The sequence below is a fragment of the Callospermophilus lateralis genome, chromosome 13 (assembly GCF_048772815.1).
Source record: "Callospermophilus lateralis isolate mCalLat2 chromosome 13, mCalLat2.hap1, whole genome shotgun sequence".
Lineage (NCBI taxonomy): Eukaryota > Metazoa > Chordata > Mammalia > Rodentia > Sciuridae > Callospermophilus > Callospermophilus lateralis.
Window position 1 is genome coordinate 105,860,476 of NC_135317.1, and position 21,848 is coordinate 105,882,323.

General features: G+C 44.6%; 1 protein-coding gene across 1 annotated transcript in view; it reads left to right on the forward strand.

Moving 5' to 3' along the window:
• Nucleotides 1-20,545, forward strand: part of LOC143412157 (E-selectin-like) — a 41,012-nt gene extending 20,467 nt beyond the window's left edge. Inside the window, exons 10-17 of the mRNA XM_077105070.1 lie at nt 3,525-3,603; nt 5,476-5,862; nt 6,773-6,880; nt 9,193-9,378; nt 10,446-10,631; nt 12,020-12,148; nt 15,746-15,764; nt 19,501-20,545. Coding sequence (XP_076961185.1) covers nt 3,525-3,603; nt 5,476-5,862; nt 6,773-6,880; nt 9,193-9,378; nt 10,446-10,631; nt 12,020-12,148; nt 15,746-15,764; nt 19,501-19,519 — 1,113 coding nt within the window. The 3' untranslated portion in view covers nt 19,520-20,545. The remainder of the gene's footprint in view (nt 1-3,524; nt 3,604-5,475; nt 5,863-6,772; nt 6,881-9,192; nt 9,379-10,445; nt 10,632-12,019; nt 12,149-15,745; nt 15,765-19,500) is intronic.
• The last annotated feature ends 1,303 nt before the right edge of the window (nt 20,546-21,848 follow it).

Consider the following 21,848-nt stretch of genomic DNA (forward strand, 5'->3'; position numbering starts at 1 on the left):
CCACATGATTCAAATGAACACATAAAAAATAACTTTGCTGAGATTCAAAAGCCACAGCTCTGGATGGACTCAGTGAGGGGCTAGGTTGATGTGGTCCAAGTAGCTAGAAATCTAAGTCGATATACAGAGAGAATTTAAAATGTACAGAAAAGTAAATCAACTGCTTATGTATTTGACAATGTTCACTAAGTAATCACCTCCCTCTCTAAGACCCCCTTCCCAGGCCTGAACTCATGGAAAGCTCCTGATGCAACTCGGGGCCCGAACAAACTTGTCTGGCTGCCAGAGATTCAAACTGGCCTTCAGAAGGGAACTCTGCATTTGTCTGATTCAAAAGAATAGAAATGTGCATCAAACAAACAGAATACCAAAGACAAAATAAAAGACTAAGAACAAACAACAACAACAAAAAGAAGGTAAAATCTTTGCTAAAGAAAAAGAACATATGTATTTTATGACCAAAAAAAATGTTTTTAAGTTGTCCGCTCATGTTTTTGTTTGCTGATATTTACTGAGTATCAGACCTGGAAATACTGAGGACTGATGTTATGGCTTAGATATAAGGTGTCCCCCAAAAGCTCATCTGTGAGACAATTCCGGAATTTTTAGAAGTGTAGTGATTTTATCATGAGAGGGTAATCTAACCAGGGGATTAACCCCGCTGTACAGAGTAACTGGGCTGTAGCTATATACAGGCAGGGGTGGCTGAGGAATAATGACACTGGTAGCATGCCCTTGAGCAGAGCCCACCCCACCTTCATGGTTTCCCTGTCCTAGATGTTTTCCTCTGACACATCCTTCCACCATGATGTCCTACCTCACCTGGGGCCCAGAGCCATGGAGTCAGCTGACCATTGACTATCTCTGAAACCATGAGCCAAAATAAACTTTCCATCTCTATGTTGTTCTTGTCAGATTCTTTAGTCACAGTGACAAAAATGCTGAACCAGACAACTGATATCCTGAGAAGCCTTACCACTGCAATACTTAAAAGCACTAGATGAATTATAATCAACTGTTGGAAATCTCAGACAAAAAGGATGAGGGAGCGGATCACGCAGGACCTAAAAGGGCAAAGCAAGGACTCAAGATTTTGCTCTGAGTGGGACAGGAAGCCCCTGGAGGGCTTTGAGCAGAAGAGGACAAGGCTTCTCATCTTCTGCCCTTTCACTCTCATCTACCCTGCCCCCATCCACCCTCTCCCCTCTATACTCTGCCCACATGGCTGACCCCATACATTGTGACATGTCATCACTGTGGGTTGGTTTGCAATAGGCTGGCTAAGAGGTCCCTGGAAGAAACCAGGGAGTGAGAGGAGGGAGGTAAAGGGATTTCTTACCACTCTCCCTGGTTTGGAGGTACCTGCCTGCTTCCTCTACTACCACTCCTGAGGACTAGTTTTTCCTCCAGGGTTGCAGGGCTTATTAGTTCCAATAACACTATTTTTTCTGCTTGAATCTTCAGTGCCAAGGGTACGAAAAACTTCCACCATTAGTGACGTGTTGGCTAGTGATGACAGGGAAAGCCAGGAGAAAAGTTCATGATGAACTGGTAACTGGTGGGGTGTAGGCCTGACTGGCTTAAGCTGCAGAGCAGCTGGAGGAGAGGACTTGGAGACTCAAACCAGGCATTTCGATGGTGGAGTGCAAGCACTGACATTTCACAGGACTCCTCCACTCCACATTGTCCCCACTTTCACATGTCCTCAAAGTCTTGTTGGAAGCTCAGCTTAGTGGTCAAGGGCATCAGGTTCAGAACTGACGGCCCAGTTCCAAACTCCAACTGTGTCTCTCACCAGATATATTCTGAGGCAACTTTTTTACTCTCTTTGATACTCTTTAAAATGGGAAATACTAAAGTTTCTCTCAGAATACTATGTTTATAAAAATTTAATAAGGTAATTAATATGGAGTACTGATCTCTATAGCCCATCATCATTATCTTTCTTAAAGTACAAATCTGATGTCAGTGACTCTTCTTTTTAATTGTCTTTCATCATATGAGTTCTAACTCCATATGCAGTCTTATTTCCTTCACATTTTATACCTCAGAAATATAAAGACACTCTTGGGACCCCAAACCTCCCTAGGACAAAAGTGCTTCATTTCAGGGGGTGCCATTCACAAGCTCGTCCACTAGGCGGCGAGCAAGGAAAGGAGGAGAAGAAACTGGATTTTATCCAGTGGATCAGGCAGCTCTACTGAAGTATGACAGACACCTTAAATGGTCTGAAATAGAATTCTGAACTGTGGCATTACAAGGACCACCTACAACGGATAGTCAGGAGTTAGTCTAGCATTAATAAGGAGAGAGAGGAGGGAGGAGGAGGAGGAGAGGAAGAGAAAGAGGAGGTGGAGAAGGAGGAGGAAGAAGACAACAGCATGAGAACAATAAAGGGGGACAGCAGAAGGGAAGGAGGGAAGCACAGGACAGGGAAAGAGGGAGGAAGATGGAAGTGGGAGAGGAAGGAGAATCCAACCACAACACCTCACTGTTCCCAGGGAGAGGGGCAGAGGCCAGCTAAGGAAAGGGGTGGGGGAAGAGGTGAGAGAAGAAGAGGAGGAAGGGGAGGGAGGAGGGAGGAGGATGTGAGACTGGGTGGAGAGAGCCCTGCTGGTGACACTCAGAGCCCTCCCCTGGAGCAAGCGGGCCCCCTCCACAAGGACCCAGAGAGCCCAGGTGCTGCATGCAGAGGCTGAAGGCTGTGGAGCCAGAGAAGGAGCCAGCAAAGCCATGGTGAGCCTTTGGCCCAGAGATTCCAGACACGCAGAAACTCTCCTGGGGCTGGAGGGGCAGGTGGCATGGGACAAGAAACAAGCCATTTCATTTTTGGTTTTTAACATGTAGAAACCAAAAATGCTCTCAGTCTCAGAATGTGATCCTAGGGTGTCAGGTGGCCGACGTCCTCCCCTGCGAGTCTCTGGTGAGAGGGAAGTGGTGCTTGGGCAGTGAAACACGGTGCTGCCAGAGAGGTGTCCTCTGCAGAAAACATGGCCCTCAGGCTGCAGAGAACCTGGGATGCTGTCATTCAGTTCTCAAAAATTTATTTCTTATTTAAAAAAGAAAATGAACTGCTGTGCTTCTCTGGAGTCTGGTTATGTAATTCTCTTAGGTATTTGAAGCATTGACTGATCATGATCAAGTGAGAAGACAGCAGTCGATCTAAACACCAAAGGTCATTAAGCGCCAAGGAAGACTTAACAAATACACAAATATTCAGTAATTTGACCTGAAAGCTCCACAGACAAGCAGGCACAAAAATTACTGGGATATAGAAAAGCATCAGAGCAATGATGATCAGCAATTTGAGACTGAAACATGAAATCAAAATGGAACAAAACTGCAGGAGGTTTGGGTTGATGTGATGTGACTTTTCCTCCCTTGTCTGGGAAATCTCTGATGGGGGACAGGGTTTGTGCATTTGTGTGTTTCATCTGGAATTTTCAGAAAGTTGCAGGTACCTCCACCCCTGCCAGGTGCTTTAAACCTGTCTCCAATCTAAATTGTCCTGTGTTTTATTGCAGATATTTCCAAGGAAATGTCAGAGTGCACAGAGGGGCTTGGGGATCACCCAGTTGTGGATCTGGACAGTGCTCTGCTGGGGTATGTTGTGACAGCCACACATTGCTAAGCCTTTTAATTTATGTTCATTTTCTCAAACATCCACTGAGGGTGCATAGATGCAGGGAAAATTACTACCAATTCCATCCCTCTGTGACCTCTCTCCTTCCTCAAGCCCTTGGTACTTCCCCAAGAACCCCCAACCCCCAATCTTGTCTGCCACAGCCTGTGCTGCAGACTTCAAATCCCGACAATCCCCAAAGAAACTTTCAATGGAAAAGGAATAAGGTGATGTGTAACCGATGTGATTCTGCAATCTGTATTTGGGGTAAAAATGGGAGTTCATAACCCACTTGAATCTAATGTATGAAATATGATATGTCAAGAGCTTTGTAATGTTTTGAACAACCAATAAAAAAAAGAAAAAAAGAAAAGGAAAGGAATAAGGTTAAATAGGAAATCTGTAGTAAGACACTGCACCATTATTTAGCACTGGCTTTTCTGTTAATATGTCAGTGTACTTCAAATCAATTTCTGCAGTTCCAATGTGAATTCCTTCAGGGCAGGGGACTTAGGTCCCCTTTATGGTCCTCCTCTCAGTGATGTTACAAAGTTTCAGTGAGTCTCAAGATGCTCCAGCCATAGCTGGGACCCTTCCCCATTCCAAGTACATAAATGTCTTCTTCCTCCCTCACCTGAACTTTTGGTTTTGATCAACCAAGCACATCTGACAGCATACACCTGGCCACCTGGCAACTCAGGGAGCCCAGCGTTCCTCTCATTTTTCAAGAGCCCTTTGAGTTGCCACAACATATAGACACTATTTGCAGAGTGGCTTCAGCAGCCTCTCCCATGGTAGAACAGGCATTGCAGTGGAATGGCTCCTCCCAAACCAGTTCAGAGGTCACTGCAGGTGCTCTTTTCCCATTGGTCATATATTTCCTAGTTCTCTGATCATTTCTGACATGTTTGACCAATATTAACTACATTTCCTTTTCCCCTGTCCTTCCTTTCCCAGAACCCTTGGGAGGCCATGAGAACTGGCCCTAAGCTGTGTTGGTGTTTCTCCAATATAGTCGCCCTCTCAAAGACAACTCCACGTAGGCTGAAAGCTTTGGGGGGGCTTTACTTTCCTAAAAAGTCCCATTTCTCATAGATCCTGTCATGCTTAGAATGGTGCACATCAAGGGGCAGGGGTCTACTGTGTGTTTAATTTCATTCTTTCAAGGCCCTCCTATTTGAAGCATCCATATGTTTATTAAACACCAACAGCTGAGTCACTCTGCATACAGAAACTGATGTGATCAATTTCACAATTCTACATAACTGGGTTTGTAAATTCGCCTTTATTACTATGTGATTAGGACCACAACAAGCTTTCCCTGTTTTTTTTTTTTTTTTTTTTTTTTTGAAGGTTTTTCTGGACATGAAAGAAAGTACAGGAAAATATGTCAAGGTTCTTCCTGTCCTAATTTTGCTTCTCATTTAGGAGAAAGGAGAAAATGGGTTCATCCCAGGATAAAATAATAGACTGTAAATATTAGTTATATGATATTGGTTATATGTCATATTAACTTTAAATGATTGACAATAAGAAAATGAAATTTGAATTTCTAAAATGCTAGTTAAATTTCACATAAAGGAATTTTGAGAAAAAAAAACATTTTACAAAAATAGACATAGAAAGCCATTGTGTCCATATAAAACAATGCCACGAGGAAGATATCCCATGTTCAAGCAGAGGTCTGGGTTCTGCTTCCCATCTGCTAACAACTAGGGCTTGATACTGAGCAGTCACTTACCCTCCTGAGCCCTCAGCTCCTCCTCTCTGAGTGGCAGCTCAGCCTGGAGACAGAGCTGGGCTCTTCTCAGCTGAAACACTTGAGTAGGCATGCTTCCTGCTCTGTCTTTCAGAATTCCTGGCACATCATGGAACTGACTGTTGGACCTACCACTATTCTGAAAAACTCATGAACTGGCAAAGTGCTAGAAAGTTCTGCCAAGAAAATTACACGGATTTAGTTGCCATACAAAATAAGGGAGAAATCGAGTACCTGAAGGAGACAGTGCCCTTCAACCGTTTTTACTACTGGATAGGAATCCGGAAGATAGGAAACATATGGACGTGGGTGGGAACCAACAAGCCACTCACAAAAGAAGCAGAGAACTGGGGACCTGGGGAGCCCAACAACAAGAAATCCAAAGAGGACTGCGTGGAGATCTACATCAAGAGGGAAAAAGACTCAGGCAAATGGAATGACGATGCCTGCCACAAACCAAAGGCAGCCCTCTGCTACACAGGTGGGAGACCAGGCCACGAGGAAGACCTGAGCCAGAATAATCAGACCTACCCCATGGGAGTGCTGGGGGGGGAGCAGGAGCTAGCTCACTCTCATCTGCTTCCTGTCCCCCAAGTAGGCATGGATCAGGTCACTGCTGAGCATTTCTGGTGTGTGAAGCGGGTTCCTACACCCCACACCCATACCCCTAATTCACGTCCCATCCAGGTGCTAAGTACATTACATGGGAGGCAGGGAGGAGGAGGAGTTAGCCAGGGCCCCTGATGGAGGGCAGGAAGGGACACCAAGAGCAGGGCTGGCTGAGAGCTGGGCTCACCTGGCCTGTGTCCTCCTTGTAAAGCAGGAGCCTGGGCTGAAAGCTGCCTCCGTGACCTCCTGGCACAACACTGCACAGGCTTGTTGGGTGACTGTCACAACAGTTCCAGCCCAGCCAGGGTTTTTCCAAGCCGGATTTTAACAGTGAAACATGGTTCATTTGGTTCCTCGTAAACTGGACTCTCTGCTCCTTTAGAAATTTGGACTTTTTATCTTAGTGCTTCCCATAAGGAAGGACTCCAAGCACAGTGCAGAGGTGGGTGAGGCCCAGCCTTCATTTACCCATCATTGACTGAAAGCCAGCCATTTCAAGAGTTTCAGTGTAAGCAGCCTAAGCAACTTCTCCCCAGCTGTCAGCATGTTACCCTCAGCAAGTTGACTTTAAAAGCACACATGTGTCCTGGGCTGTATGCCTAGCATATTTTATAAACTGAAATTTTAGCATGTGAGTTTGATGCAAAAGTGCTTTGAACATATAAATAAACCTTTCCTGCTTATTAAAATAGTGTGGATAAACAATTACCTATGATTAAAGAAATATCTATTAATCCTAAAGAGCAATCAATTGAGACACTGTTTCTCTGACCCTCTTAAAGCTTCTTGCCAGCCTTGGTCATGCAGTGGCCACGGAGAATGCGTGGAAACCATCAACAATTACACCTGTGACTGTGATGCTGGACACTATGGGCCCCAGTGTCAGTTTGGTAAGCCCCTTCACTCCTTTGCAAGTAACAAGACTCACTGTAGCTTATGATGGAAGCTGATTGGGATCAAATGATACTAGCCATTCTGAGAAATGGGAAGTTGTGATCAGAAATTATGCTTTTGCAATGCATTTACTGCAAAGGTTTCACAAGGCAGTGTGAAGTGGTTTTGTTTTGTTTTTGTAGTGGGGATTGACCCCAAGGACACTTTTTCACTGACCTACATCCCCAGGGTTTTGTTTGTTTGTTTGTTTAAGACAGGGTCTCTTACTAAGTTGCTGAGGGTCTTACTAAATTGCTGAGGCTGGCTTTAAAGTTGCAGTCCTCCTGCCTCTGTCTCCAGAATCTGGTATTAGAGGCTTCGGCCACCACTCCCAGAACACAAGTGTTTCTGATTATCATAGGAAACCAGGTGTGGAGTGCAAGCATTGAGCTCTACAGTAAGGGGTCAGGTGAGGGTTGATTCCTGCTCTCAGGGAGCTCACAATCTGATGAGCTTGATGGATTAATTGGAATCTAAAGTCTGAAAGAAACTGTAAAATTCACCCTTAGGAGAGAGTTACACAGAAGGTAATCTCACTTTTTTATAAAGTGATGACAAGGAAAGCCAGAAGAAAAGTTCGTGATAATACATAGCTTATGTCAGAGATGTGTAACAGCAAATTCTCCATGTTCACTTGGGCTATGTATTTCAGGAGAACACAATGAAAGATCTGTCATAAAACCTTTCCTTAAAGGATTTTTGGTTAGTTAAGGGAAATCTCATCTGTTCACAATTGAGTGTGAGGGAGACAAGCTGCAGTGAGCCCAGGGCCTGGAGCTGCTGGTGAAGGAGCCCAGCCTTATCTGCAGTGAGCGGCTCCTTCCCCGGCAAGTGGGCAATTAACCCAGAAGCACATGGTGGGTGATGGAGAGGCTCTTCCTGGTCTGAGTCAGTCACTCAGAGGCAAGGAGGTGGAAATGGAAAGGAGGGAACACACAGGTTAAAGCCAAGCCTTGACCCTGTCACCCACTACTGAAGGAGACACGCGATACTTTGACTGATGTTGGTAGTTTCAGAATAAGTTTTAAGTATCTGATGTATAGAACAGAAAATTATTGACAAAAGCAATATTTGTAAAGAATATGACTTAAAGCCAAAGTGGATTCAGATGTCAACTGTCTGGAATAGATCCAACTCATTTTTCTTAATCTCTGAGCCAAGACTGCTACCTAAAATTTTACTCCTGTTCTGGAACTTTATTTTTTAAACCATATATAAGTGTATTCCCATTCCTCTACTTTAAAAAATTGTAGGTTTTTGTTTTGTTTTGTTTTTGTCTTGCTTTCCATTATGCCAATCTTTCTGTTCCACTGAACATCATTCTTCAGGTACCTACATAAGCAATAATCCCAGCTCAACTTCTGTTATTATTTCTCAACTTCTGTCTTTTTTCCTGTGGTGCTTCTGACTCTGCATTTTCCCTTTGGTCAAACTTACTGACTTTTGTTGACCCACAAGTCTATCTGGTCTTTGAACTGAGAAATCTGTCTCTAGCCCTCAACTCCAAATATGCTAAGGATTTCTTTGGGGATGTCCAAAAGCCTATAAAGTCCACTGTCCCAGCCGGCTTTCCTTTCTGTAACTTTTACCTCAGTGTGAGATAAACCATGTTCTAGAGCTGGAACGTGAAACCACTGTGTACATGGACACTGTGAGACTCTCACCTCCCCAATGTTTGATGCAAGGTAATGCGCACCAATATGCAGGACTTATATATTTCCAATATGTCTCCTGTCAACTCTTATATCATTGCCCACATGTTTTTCTCCTAAATGATTGCAGTAGTCTACTAGATGAGCTTTAAATCAGCTTTCCTCAAATGTACCACAGGCAGGTAGACAATTAAAAGTAATCAAACAGCCCATGTGTGACCATCTACCCTTATATTTGTGCCTAACATTTCTCCTACAGGATGAAATGTGAGCCTCTCAAGGCCTAGAGAAATCCTTGATATAGAAGAGATCCTCGTTAAGTCCTGTCTTTCTTCCTAGACTCATCTCACATCATTCTCTTCTTGCTACTAACATCAAAATACTTGTTCTCCACTTACCAAACGGGCTTTTTATCTCACTGACTCTGCTCATGACCCTGTCTATCATTTCATAAGTGGCCAACACAACAGTTCATTTTGAATACATAGTTCAGGGACCATTTCTTTCAGAAATATTTCTTTGGACTCTAAGACACATGGCTATTAAATGGCAGTGGTACGAATCAAATCTATCAGGCCCTCTTAACCCTTCCCCACACTGTCTCTTCCTTACTGAAGCGGTCCAGTGTGAGGCTTTGGAGGCCCCAGAGCTGGGCAGCATGGACTGCACTCACCCGCTGGGAGCCTTCAGCTTCGGATCGCAGTGTGCCTTCAACTGCTCTGAGGGAACAAACCTAAATGGGATGGAGGAAACACGCTGTGGCCCTTTGGGAAACTGGTCATCTCTAGAACCAACCTGTCATGGTGAGTAACTCCAGGTTTGGCCACGGTTCTCCTGGGTTTACAGTCCAAGAAGATGCAGCAGAGACTTGCTAAGAAATCTGCATCCTCTTTAAGAGTGTGCTGCAACCTTGGATTGTGCTGTGAAGCTTTTCTAAGGGGTCATTCTTACTAAAATTAAAAATAATCCCCCCAAACAAAAAAATGGTCTCTACAGTCATCTAACACTGTATAGCCTGATTTAGAGCAATACAACACAGCGATATTGTATTTTTTATTTTCCTCATTGCCATGGCATGAGCAGTCTTGCTGAGGAATAAATTTTGTTCCTCTCCTGTCAATGATATCTACTAGTTGGTGTCCTACTTAACACCAAAGAATTTTCGTCCCACGGTGGAATTCTTTCTTGATTTTTAAATTTGGTGTTTCTTAAGATTATCTTTATCTTTTCCATCCTTGAACCCTCAGGAGAATAAGTTCTTTTAAAAACAAACCAATCTCTTCTTCATTTTAAATTTGAAATTAAGGGGTTTTTATTTTCCTTTTTAACTGAAAAGATTATCCCCACATGGGAGAATATTAGTGCTTGTTTGCACATGGGAAGTTCTGATGACATTTTTTACATTTATCCTTCTGAATCACTAGTTTAAGTAGTTCAATTCTCAAAAGAAACATCAACATCCTTTATCAAAATCCTAGAACTAAATTGTCTAATCTACCAAATTTTACAGAATTGGGATTGTAGAGTTGGGATTTTTTCAAAGCTTCCTGGGTGAGCTCTACCACAGGAGAGAAGGTGGAGATTCTGCACATTGTGAGAATACTTCAGGGTGCTGTTAGGCAAGGTGTGTGCCCTGCTGCTTCATCAGGGCTGCTGGGGCTTCACCCCCAACCTACCACTCATCATCATTCCAAGGAGATAAAGTCTGGAAGCATCACCAGAAGTAACGTCTAGAAACGAGGACTGCTATATGCATGTGGATGGTCCCATCTTAGGTCAGATGGCTTTGGCTAAAAATCTTTGGTCAAGGGAGAGTTCTCTGCTCCGAAGTACTACCCTGAGTTCTCTTGTTCTGTCTTTTCCATTGAAGTGATTCAGTGTGAGCCTCTGACAGCACCTGACTTGGGGTCCATGGACTGCATTCACCCCCTGGCCAACTTCAGTTTTACCTCCACATGCACCTTCAGCTGCTCAGAGGGAACTGAGCTAATTGGGGAGAAGAGAACTGTTTGTGGATCCTCTGGAATCTGGTCCAGCCCTCATCCAATATGTCAACGTAAGTTCGCCCAATACACAGAAGACTTGAAGATGGGGCTGATGGACACACAGATGGTGGGACACATCTACTAAACTTGACGCTTCCTTTTGTACAATACAAGTTTGTATGCATTAACTACTATAAAATGCTTGGCTGTCCTTGTCTCCTCCTCTAGTGACAGCCATTTCTGTTTTTCATTCTCAACACTTCCTGTCTGAACTTTTAAAATCTAACCCGCTGTCTCTGGTGACTTAGCTCTTCTCCATTGTTCTTTTCCTCTGCTATCTGACTTCTCTTCTCTGTTAGTCCCTTGAAATGCCTCCTCAGAGGTCATCCATGGCCACCTAATTCCCCCTCAGCTGATGTCTCCCAAGTCTGAGCAAGAGAAGGACTGTCTTCTTCACCTTCCTCTCTCCTCCACCTGACAGGTGCCAGCAACACTTGCTGGATCAAAGGCACCTTAAATTAGCATATGAGAGGATGGCCACAAGGTCTGCCCCACATGCCATCTGCCCAGGCTACAGAGGGCCTCCTGGGTTGGGGTCTGTAGAAGTCACTAGAGAAGCTAACCTCTGTGTGTCTAGAGTGCAGTGGGGCAGGCAGCAGGAGGGGCAAGAAGGCCTCTGAGCGTCAGGTTGTCGGGTACGTTTGCTTTGCAGCCTGGCTAGCATCCATTCCCTCATCTTCCTCAAGCCAACAGGTGCCTGTTTGGTACCTCTGGGAACTTCAGCCTCTCAGCATCCTGTATTTGAGAGTCAGGTGGAGGCATTGTGTGAGTGCTCAGCAAAGCAGCTAGAGGAGCGAGGGCCCCAGTTGGACCCTGTGCCAACATGGGAAGGTAGCTTCCTTCATCAGGAGGTATCCAAGGCAGGTTTCTCACATTGGGACTTTTTCTTAATAAAAATGAAACTACAAATGAACCAAGTTTATATTCACAAAGGATTGCACGTGTGCTTTAAAGTAAAAACACTTGTAGTTTCCTTTGACAAGTTTCCCGGGTCAATCATTGGCTTCTCTTTTTCCTGAAGCTGTATATGACTTTGTAGATCTTCTCTGTGTCTGAGGTCCAACCATTGAGAAAGCCATGGGCTCAATACGATAACTTTTTCATGCCAAGATTTTGTATACATTCCCAGGAATTCTACCAATCACCCACCAGGCGACAGAGTTTCTCTAGGCACTAGGCTAAAGGCTGGGCCAGTCTGCTTCAGATCAACTCCTCTGTCAATCAACTGATTGACATTTAAATTTCCCTTCTCCCAGGTAGACTCCTGGGGGGCATCAGATCTGTCATGGTCATCAAGGGGCTATAATGGGAAGCCAGGAGGGAAAATGTCAAGAATTAGGAGCTGCACCAAGGAAATTATGCTGTGGTCTCATGTGTGCCTTCCTACCTTCTGTTTCAGAATCAGACAGAAGTTTCTCCATGATAAAGGAAGGTGACTATAATCCCCTCTTCATACCTGTGGCCGTCATAGTCACTGCATTCTCTGGGTTGGCATTTATCATTTGGTTGGCAAGGCGATTAAGAAAAGGTATGTGAATTTAAATGCTTATGAAAATAACACAGATTTAAAGAGAAAAAAAGGAAAGAAAGAGCCTCACAGGAAATTGAGTGTAATAGATTCAATTGAAGCAGGATGCCAAGCTTAAAGTTCTATAGACAATCAACCCAGGACACACCTCCATTAAAGCAGGCTGGCTGACTTGCTTTGCATTAGGCAAATTTTGAAAATGCGTATTATCTTGAAGACATCTTGCTAGGGGGATAACAACTAACTGAGATGTTTACTCTTATTTAATTGTGAGAAAAGGAGGCATAATCTCTGTCCTCTAAGCACCTACATGCCTCTGGTTTCAGTTTTACAGTTTCACTGGGAAGTGAACCCAACGTCCACTAAGGTTTTCAGGTGCTGCTCTCAAAAGCCTGACTTCTTGAAGAGTCCCAGTCCTGTCTGTTTCTGGACTGTCCCCGGGGAAACCCCCCATCCTCTCCCTGCTGTCTATCACCAAGCAAGGCCACAGCTGTAACCAAGTACTCCATGCGCACCGCCCTCCAGCCTGGGCTGGAGAGGAGAAGGCAGAGCAGGACTGCCCTGAGCAGCTACTGTCTGCTTCCTGGACTCAGAGTGGAACACCAGCAGAGAGGCACACAGTGTCACTCCCCGTTGCCCCTGCAGGGCTCACCCCTGAAGGTGGGCAACAGTCTGCAGCAGGCCTTGGTGTGCACTGCCACATGTGGCCGACTCCCTTGGCAGAACATTCACAGCTACAACTCACAGGCACTGGGCAGCTTTTAAGATACACCTGTTTCAAGTTCAGGGGCCATGGACAGCCTCAAAGCAAGTGCAGACCAACTCCTCTGTGCTAACTCTCTGTGGCATCCATGGGTTGACATATAAGTTTCCCTTCCTTCCAGTAGGCAGCATGTGTTCTGTCACTGAATGTGGGATGCCATGCACAGTGGCAATTCCAGGACTCTTCTCCTCCAGTCCCTGGTCCTGCCATCTGATCCAATCTTTCATCCACAGTTAAGGAGATGCCAGATTCATTTTCTCACCAACTTGAAAGACAGTGGAAGGGGCAAAACCTGGGAGTAAGAACCTCAGTAACTAAAACCTGAGAGCACTGAGCAGTCACAGTGTCCTCCCTGCTGCTGAGAATTCCAGGGGACTGGATTCCACCATCACATTCCCTCAGTACTTGGGGAAAGAAGAGTGACAGCTGCCTGTCACCAGTGACCATTCCTTCCATGGAGACGTCCAAGCCTGACCTCAACTGTCCTTTCTTTCTTCCTGCCTTGGGTGATGAGGGCAGAGCCAGGGGCTGGAGAATAGAGTGTTAGTCCCACCTGTGCCCTGCCCTGGGATGTGCCCTGCCCTGGATGTGGATCTTTAGGGACTTTGGGGATGAAAGTCACCTTTGTAAGGAGGATGCTTGTCTCCAAATTCTTAGCTTTTAGCCTGAAATTCAAAGAATAGAATCAAGGTCATGCGTTTTTCACGAGGGGTGAGCTGGCTAAGACTCTTGTATGAGTAGGTGAGAAAGGCAGTAGGATTGTTTTTTAAGTTTTTTACCTGGGAGTCATTTCTGTACAAGATCTCAATCTGATAACTTGAAAACTGCATGCCCTGCTGTGGGAATCAGTATGGGGCAAACAGGAAACAGATAACGGGCACTTAGGCTAGTTACAGTTATGCCACCAAGAGCCAGAGCCCCAGAGATCCCTGACTCTGTGGGAAGTCAGAGTTAATGCAACATGTAGATGTCTCCATTTGTGAATCTTTTACCAGGATCTCTGACTTTCATATAAGTGGCTTTCTCTTCCAAAGTTTTAATTGTAAGTTGGTTCTTTAAAACATGAAGGATATTTTTCCTATAGAGACAATGTTATAAATGGTAGCTATGTCCCTAGCCTCAATTCACAGACCTTTAATTAATGCATTTACAAGGATAAAAGTAAAGAATAATCTGTGTGTATATATGTATATTTAGTCTTCCAAGGATTTTCTAATTTTTGTTGGATTCAGAAATCTGAAGATGAGGACAAATGACAATTTAGAGCGTGCTGGCCAAGGAAGTGACCCCTGTCCTTCTTAGTTGGGTGCTCTGAACCTTGCACTGCCCCTCCCTAGGGGTCTTGGTATCCATACTGTAGCTCTCTTTTCCTGTACACAAGGAGGGAAGGCTCCCCAAATCTGCTCTGCTTTGTAGGGCTCATCCAGACACACTGCTCCTGACACCATCATTCCTGAGAAGTCACAACCACTAGCCTCCTGGCAAAGAAGAAATAGAGGCAATGATTTTTTTAGACCAAATCTCCAAAATCTCTTAGCAGGGATTAGTGTCAGAGGTCAGACTCCCATCCAGATATGTTCCCCAAAAGAACTAGCCTTCAGATTCATAAGACTGTTCTTTTCTCAGTTGAATTTTCCATCTGAACCAACATGCAGGGTTAGGACAGGGCATGAAACTGAACATATGGCCCCTTAGTTCCCTTTTCTTCAAATAGAAACCTTCTCAGTAGGAACAGATTTTTTGTCATCTATTGTTGATTTACTGTTCCTAAAAGAAAAAAATATATATATTTCTATGAAGATAAACAAATGGAACTTGAAGTTAATTCAGACTTGATTCTCCCTGATCAAGTGAATTTGGCCCATGTCATCAGCAGGCTGATTTTGGCAGAAAGGATTTAAAGTCATAATTCCTGACACTTGAAAAGATTAAAACAGTAGGTGAGCACTGTCTGTGGTAAGCCCTGGCCTGGACGCTTTGAACCAGCATAACCGCTGCTGAGGAAGCAGCAATCTTGTCCCCCTTTTACAGATGAAGAAATTGTGGCTTACAGAGAACGAGTTCAAAACACCACGCTACACACAGGTGGCAAAATAGGGCTTGCACCTGGGTGGGGTGCCTCTAGTGTGCCAGTTTACAGCCACTGAAACGTGCAGCCCCACCCTCGTGATTCTGTCTCTTCCAAGAGCTCACTGTTTCTTTTTCTTTTGCTTGATTTCCTCCAGACCCCAACTCTGTAGATCACTCATTAATTTGCTATTTATATTCTGCTTTTTTCCAAAAGCATATAAGACAGTTGACAAAATGCATCCAACATAGCAAATAAAATTAGCTAAAAAGATTGGGAACCGAGGGTTAAGTTAGGACACAAAACTGTGTATCATAAAATCCTATATACTTGAGAAGAGAGGATCTTGGCTCTGGCCCCAGATTTCCTTGCAGGAAATCAAAAGAAGGATCACAACCATAGTCACTGTGTCTGTAGGGTAAAAAAACGTGAGCTACTCAAGACACTTCGATGCAATTCCTAGTGAAAGTCTCTAGTGCATCCCACTGGGAAGAGGCTGAGATACAATGGCACATATTCTTACAGTATCAGCAGCCATACCCCTTTGGGAAGAAGCCTGCTGTTTGAGAGTCTGCCACGGTTTGAATTAGAGCATCAAGCCAGAACCTCAAGTCCCTCCCGTCACACATGGAGGTCCCCCTAACAAATGCATGGTAGGCCTCAACAGGCATTCGTGAGGGTTGGAACATATCCCCTCTCCCTTAGTTCAAAAAATTGAAATTGTCTACTTTTTGTTAATGCCATTTTTTCTATTTTTTTTTTTTAGGCAAGAAATCTCAGAAATGGTAAGTCTTATCAACGAGAAGTTTCCGTATCTGTACTCTTCTTCTCTTCAAATACTTCCTGTTATAGCTAGTCACACTGACCCCATACTAGATATTTAAATGGAGGGGGTTTCTCACATATAAAATTTCCAGATACAGTGCCAAATCATAGCCTCCCTTGAAATCTGTTTGGTTTTTTTTTTTTTTTTTTTTTGGTACTAGTGCAGCAGAATGAATAAATGTATAAGTAATATTTTTTTAGGAAGGGTGTTTTCATGATCATCCCTGAAATTTCTTTAAGGGTTAGAAGCATCATGTTGTGTTTTTTCTTGTCCTATCTGAACACATATGGAGAGTACATACAATCTCTGAGAAACACTCCATGCCATATATACTTTTTGAGCAACTAATATACCCAGACCTTAGGAAGAACATACATCCCCAGACCCCAGGGCCTCAAATGTCTAACACAAAAGGGTAGAAAATTGTGACTCTAATAAGCACTGATCTTCAGAAATGTAGAAAAAAAATGGGATCATGAATTCTAAACATAGTTTTTCCAAAGAAACAATCTATATATATTTTTTAGTTTAGTCTTAAATCTTAAATCTTCAAATTGGAGAAACCACAGTGAGGCTGGGTTCATGAGGTGACAAGAGGTAGGATCAACCGAATGTGGTGCGTAATTGGCAGAGAGACAGAGAGAGAGAGACAGAGAGCCAGAAGAGTCAAAGAGGCTGCCTGAGTCCGACCTGGGAACTACTAGGGGGGTGGTGTTTACTGCGGAGACATGAATATAAGAGAAGGAGCAATTTGGGACGTGAAGATCTCAAGCTTAGGTTTGTACATGCTGAGCTTCAGGTGTCTGAGGGTCACCCACAGTGTGTTGGGTCTCTCCAGCACAAAGGGAAGGAGATATGGATTTGGGGGTTCTCTCATTTCAGGAGGTGACGGACATCACAGGAGGGTTCATAGTAACCCAGGGACAGTGTGAGCATGGGAAAGGAAGAGGACCTGGGAGAGGGTGGCAGCCAGAGGAGCATCAGTATCTAAGTCAGCTAAGGAAGGAGGAGAAGGAGATGGCCCAAGCAAGGGGAGGGAGACTCGGGGGCCACAAATCTAGGGAAGAAGAAAATGGAAATAGTCTCAATGTGGCTGGAAGAACAGCAAGGTTCTAGGGGCTATAACATGGCATCCCTGGGAGAATGTTCCCAGTGCAGACACCAAGATGAAGTCAGAGGGCAAAAGGCTGAGGAGTCATTGGGATGAGGAGGGGAGGTGGAACATGTGTTTATGTATTTAAACTCTGGCTCTGAAGGAGGGTTGTGGAGCTAACTGGACAGGAACATAGGCCAATGGAGAGTCTTCTCTCCTGCTTGATGACTCTATCTTGTCTTCAACTGTGTAGAAGGCATCTTGATAAAGGGGTCTCTTTTGGGGGCTGGCCTCCCTATCTCTGTGGCAGGAAACCCACAAGATGTAAAGATTTCTTTCATGCTCCCACCCACTGAGTGAAAGTTTTTTTCTGGTGCAATCTACCCAGAGCTTTTTTCTGGCCACAGGAACCACCTGTTTTAATTGCCACTGGGTGGAGCTGATCAATTCTAATTTTTTTTTTTTTTTTAATGTCCGTGAGGGACAAAAAGAGTTGCTGGATGGCAGAGTATTAACATTAAGTTAATTATCAAGTTAAGCAAATTGCCATGTTAGGTTTAAGGGTTCGATTATGTTTACAGTGATTCAATTAAAAGTTGTTTACTGAACACTTTCATGTTGGACTAGTGCTAAGCTTGACTGAGCAACCAAGAGGAGTAATCCTTTGTCCCTAACCTCAGGGAGATTATTATTATCTAGTTGGGCAGTCAAGACAGAAATATAGAAAAAATTAGAAGAATACAAAGCATAGTATAGTAATGACTACTGAATTTTGTATCTTAAAAATGAAAGACCACTGGGCTTGGTGATCACACAAAAACCATGTGTAGAAGGTGGAGCCTGGGTGCTTCCTGAAGGACGGAGAGGCTTGGATTTATGGAGTGACTTGTGAAGACATTAAGGAGGGAAGTGACATAAACAATGACATGGTGATGTAAGTATGAGATCATGCTCAGGGCTAGTGAGTGGAGCTGGCTGGAGCCTGTGTATTATTGAGGAGCTGTGGAGGAGGAGCTGGGAGCAAAGAATGGCCCCCTGTGTAGAGTGCTTCCCCAGATATTCTAGAACAACCTCATAACTGCACAGTTGCCTTAGGACACCTTTCATTGTTCACCACAGTGACCTTAATTCATAGAATCACTGAATTTTAAATATGTAAAGAATGTTGGTAAGCATAATGTCCAAACTATTCATCATTGAGCTTATAATTAAATAACTTTCCTATAGGCCTTGAGCTAGTGACAGAGTTAAACTTTTATCAAATATTAATTCTATGTTGCTGATAGAATTACTTACAAAATGACTGAATACTGCCTATAAGCCTTTGGAAAAGGTACTAATAATACCCCCTGACAGTAAAGAGACAGGCACAGGGAGCTATAATAGCAAGCCTGAGGTCACTAGGCTAAATGGCAGAACAGAGCCTGGTCTGCACCTGGGTCCAGAGGGCATGTTCTTGTGCTTCTAGAACTCAGGACTCTGGATTCCTAGGTTAAAGTTGTCAGTCTAGAGGTAAGATGCCCTCCTCTTCCAGTAATGTGACATTTTTTTCACACTAAACCATTGTGTGATGGCACTGAGGAAGGGTGGGTGAAAAAGATAGGACATGTTTCCAGAACAAACCTAAAGTAAAATGAAGCGATCACACTATACACTGTGTGTCATTTTTTAAGTCCTGAGCTGACTCTCCTAGTTCTTGGGGCACATTCCTATTACCTTTTGGGTGTGAATGAAGCACTCTCTGGGCATTTGTGGTTTCGATTCATGCTGGTTATTTTGGCTCTTCTGCAAACTGGTTCTGTTTGCCACCTCATTTGGTTTCTAGTGTCTAAATTCTACCTGAGTGAAAGCTGCACCCAAGATACACAGGAAGATATGATGCCAACCTCAGAGGAGGGCACATGTGGGCCCATGTTTTCAGAAACATTTTCATCTCTTTTGGTGAGCACGTTTGCAGCTGCTGAACTGTGGTTTACCCTGACAGTTCATCATGAGACCAGAGCCTCAGAATATAGTTCTCCTTTGAAAGGTGCTAAGATGTACCAAATTTGGTTTCACCCATCCTTTCCAAGAATGAGAGTTGTATCACAACAAAAATGTGGCATTTATTTCAGAAAACAAAGTTGGTCAACATCTCTGTAAGGCTTATCCCACCATAATCAGGCATTTAGAGTTACCTCCATTCCCTTCCTGAGCTTTGATCTTCTCTGATTTCACTTCCCAGTTGAGCATGTTGCCTTTTATCTTTCACTTCCCTGGCTTGCATTTAGCTCCAAACTCAGTGGATCTAGAGACAAGGGTTGAACCACAGGCCTTTGTCCAGGTGTGGTCGGTGAACCAGCAGCATGAGCACCACTGGGGAGCTTCTTAGAGATGCAGAACCTCAGGCCCCACCCACCTACCAATCAGAGTTGGTATTTTAACCTGAAAGTGAGAACTGCTGTTCTAGGACTCTTCCTGTTTGCCTTAAAATGGTCCACATCTTGCCCAAAATTTCCAGCTGAAATAAGTTCCTTTTTCCTCTTCTTACCACTAATGAATATTAACTTTTGCTATTAACATTTTAATTTTTGCAATTTTATACTCTTGTCCTTTTTTCCAGCATGGATGACCCATACTAATCGACCCTCTGTGAAAGAAAACTCTTGAGGCACTGAAGACTCCTTGGTCCTTCCTCAAAGAGGCCTGCATGGTGGCATTCACTGTGTCCAGGATGCAGTGTTTTTCTTCAGTGCACCTGAACAGGATTTCCACGTGTCAACAGCTCCATCTGCTCACATTTAGTCCCTTATTCATCCCTCGGCTCCTATCCCCCCATAGGTGTTTATATGGCTCAGTATTTTAATATCTTCTATTTGGGGAAACAAATAAGAAAATAGGTAAAGAATTATTATGGAATATTAAGACATCTGACATTGTTCTTTGCTAACTCTTGTTTCAACTAAATGCTGTACCTAATGACAAAAACAGCAAAAATTTTCTACATATGCAACTACAAGTTTTCTTGCAGATCAAACTTTGTCTCCTCTGTCCTCCATGTATCTGTGGGGGACACTCCTAAGGCAAATTCATACAACTGATGTTTGATGCTTTCCAACTGCAGTAAAGCAAAGGGGCTCTGCTCAAGGGGCTCTCCACTGCACTGTAGCTCACCTGTGTAAGGGAGGCCATCCTATCCAGAACCTGCAGCCTGCCCGCCTCCTCGGCCATCTCCCTTCTCAGCTGGCCAACTTCCACACGCAGCATCTCAGCACCAAACAAAGGAGGGGACACGGTGATGGCCAGAGCTGTTTGGAAGTTGTGGGTGCCTCTGTCTCTTCCTATGAGACCCATCCACACGTCTGAGCCCCTGCTTCTTTCTGAGCACCACTGTTAACACACAAGAAGCTTCACTGAAATGATGGCTGCAGGTGGCATCTCCTCAGCTATCAGGAGAGGGACTCCCTGACTCCTGCTGAATGCCCCTTCCCCTGCCCCAGGTCTCCTACCACCTCCTGCTTCAGCCCTTAGACTCCTGGCAGCACCCGCCCTCGCCCTCCTTCTTCACTAGCTCTCACCTTGGCCAGCCAGTGGCAGTCTCCCCTCCCTGGCGTCCCTCTACAAGGTCAGTCTGTACCCGGCAATTTTGGACTTAAGTATAATCTAAACTTCTAACCCAGTCTGTTTTTTAAATTGTAATATGTTCTGATTTCTTTCCAATAAAATTGGATGCTCCTTAAAGGCAGAGATTGTGCCAGATCTCCAGAAAGTCCAGTTGGTTGCTTGACCCTTGGTAGATGTGTCCAAATGAATCAGAGAGCATCAGAAAGTGCGCCCTTAGGGCAAGTTGCAGCAAACCTCTCTCCATGGCATGCGATGAGACTTCACCTGATCAGGGCTGGATTCTCAGGAGAGAACAGGCCCCATCAGAACCTAGTCAGAAATACCTCCTTGCCCCATGGCCAGACCAGCCTTCCTACGACTTTGAGCCTCTTAAGAGAAGAAGCTCTGGGTAAGGATTGCACTTTCCCTTCCAGAGTCGTTTCAGGTTCTGCATTACAGCAAAGGCTAGTGCCAGAGGCTCTCCATCTTGCACAGCTGCAAGGATGTGTCATCCACATTCATGTGGCTCCCGGGGCACCCTGAAGTTGTGCAGTGCACGACCTGCACAGACTCACTGCCTGCGCTGGCAGCCCTCACTCTGAGTGCTGTTCACTGGGACATCAGGGCCAAGGACCCCAGTGGAGACTGCTTTGGGGAGTAAGATGTGTGGTTTAGAAAGTCATCCTCAGGCGTCCATGTTTCTGCCAGTTCCTGCTCTCTGTCAGCTGACGTGCCTCTTGGCTGCCTCTCTTCTCCCTCTTGACTTGGCCATTGTCCACAAGTGCCATGGAACAGACAGTAAAACCCTTTACTATTGCAAAAAAAAAAAAAAAAAGTGTTGTCGGAGCTGGTGCAGACGTGGGGCAGAGCTCCCGCCCTCGGAGGCAGCATCCTGGGGGAGGAAAGTAAGGCCAGGTGGAGCGCACAGGCACAGGACCACTAGGTAAAAGGCAGCAAGATCCAGAGTCAAGATGGGACCCTAGAGGAAGTAGAAACCAGGAGCGTGGAGCACCTGAGCCAAAGACTCTGAGGTCACAGACAGATGGTAGGGGTGACTGGAGCACAGTTATGAAAGTGACGTGCAGTAGCTTTGAATTCTAGCCCAACGCTTGTGGAATTCATGCCAAGGTTTCTGGGAAAACTTGGGCGAAAGAGGGACAGGATTGTGACAATATTCTGGGAAGATTAACATGTCTGAGCATCTAGGATGAGAGAAGTGGAAGCAGGAGGGACTGATCAGTAAATGTAATTATCCAGCATGACAATGAGGATGGGCCAGGGAGGTTCCACTGTGAAACACGGTGACGCCTTTGTTCTCTCACCAGTCGGGTGGGGTGAGGGCACAGGGAGGGAGATTAAAGCATTCAG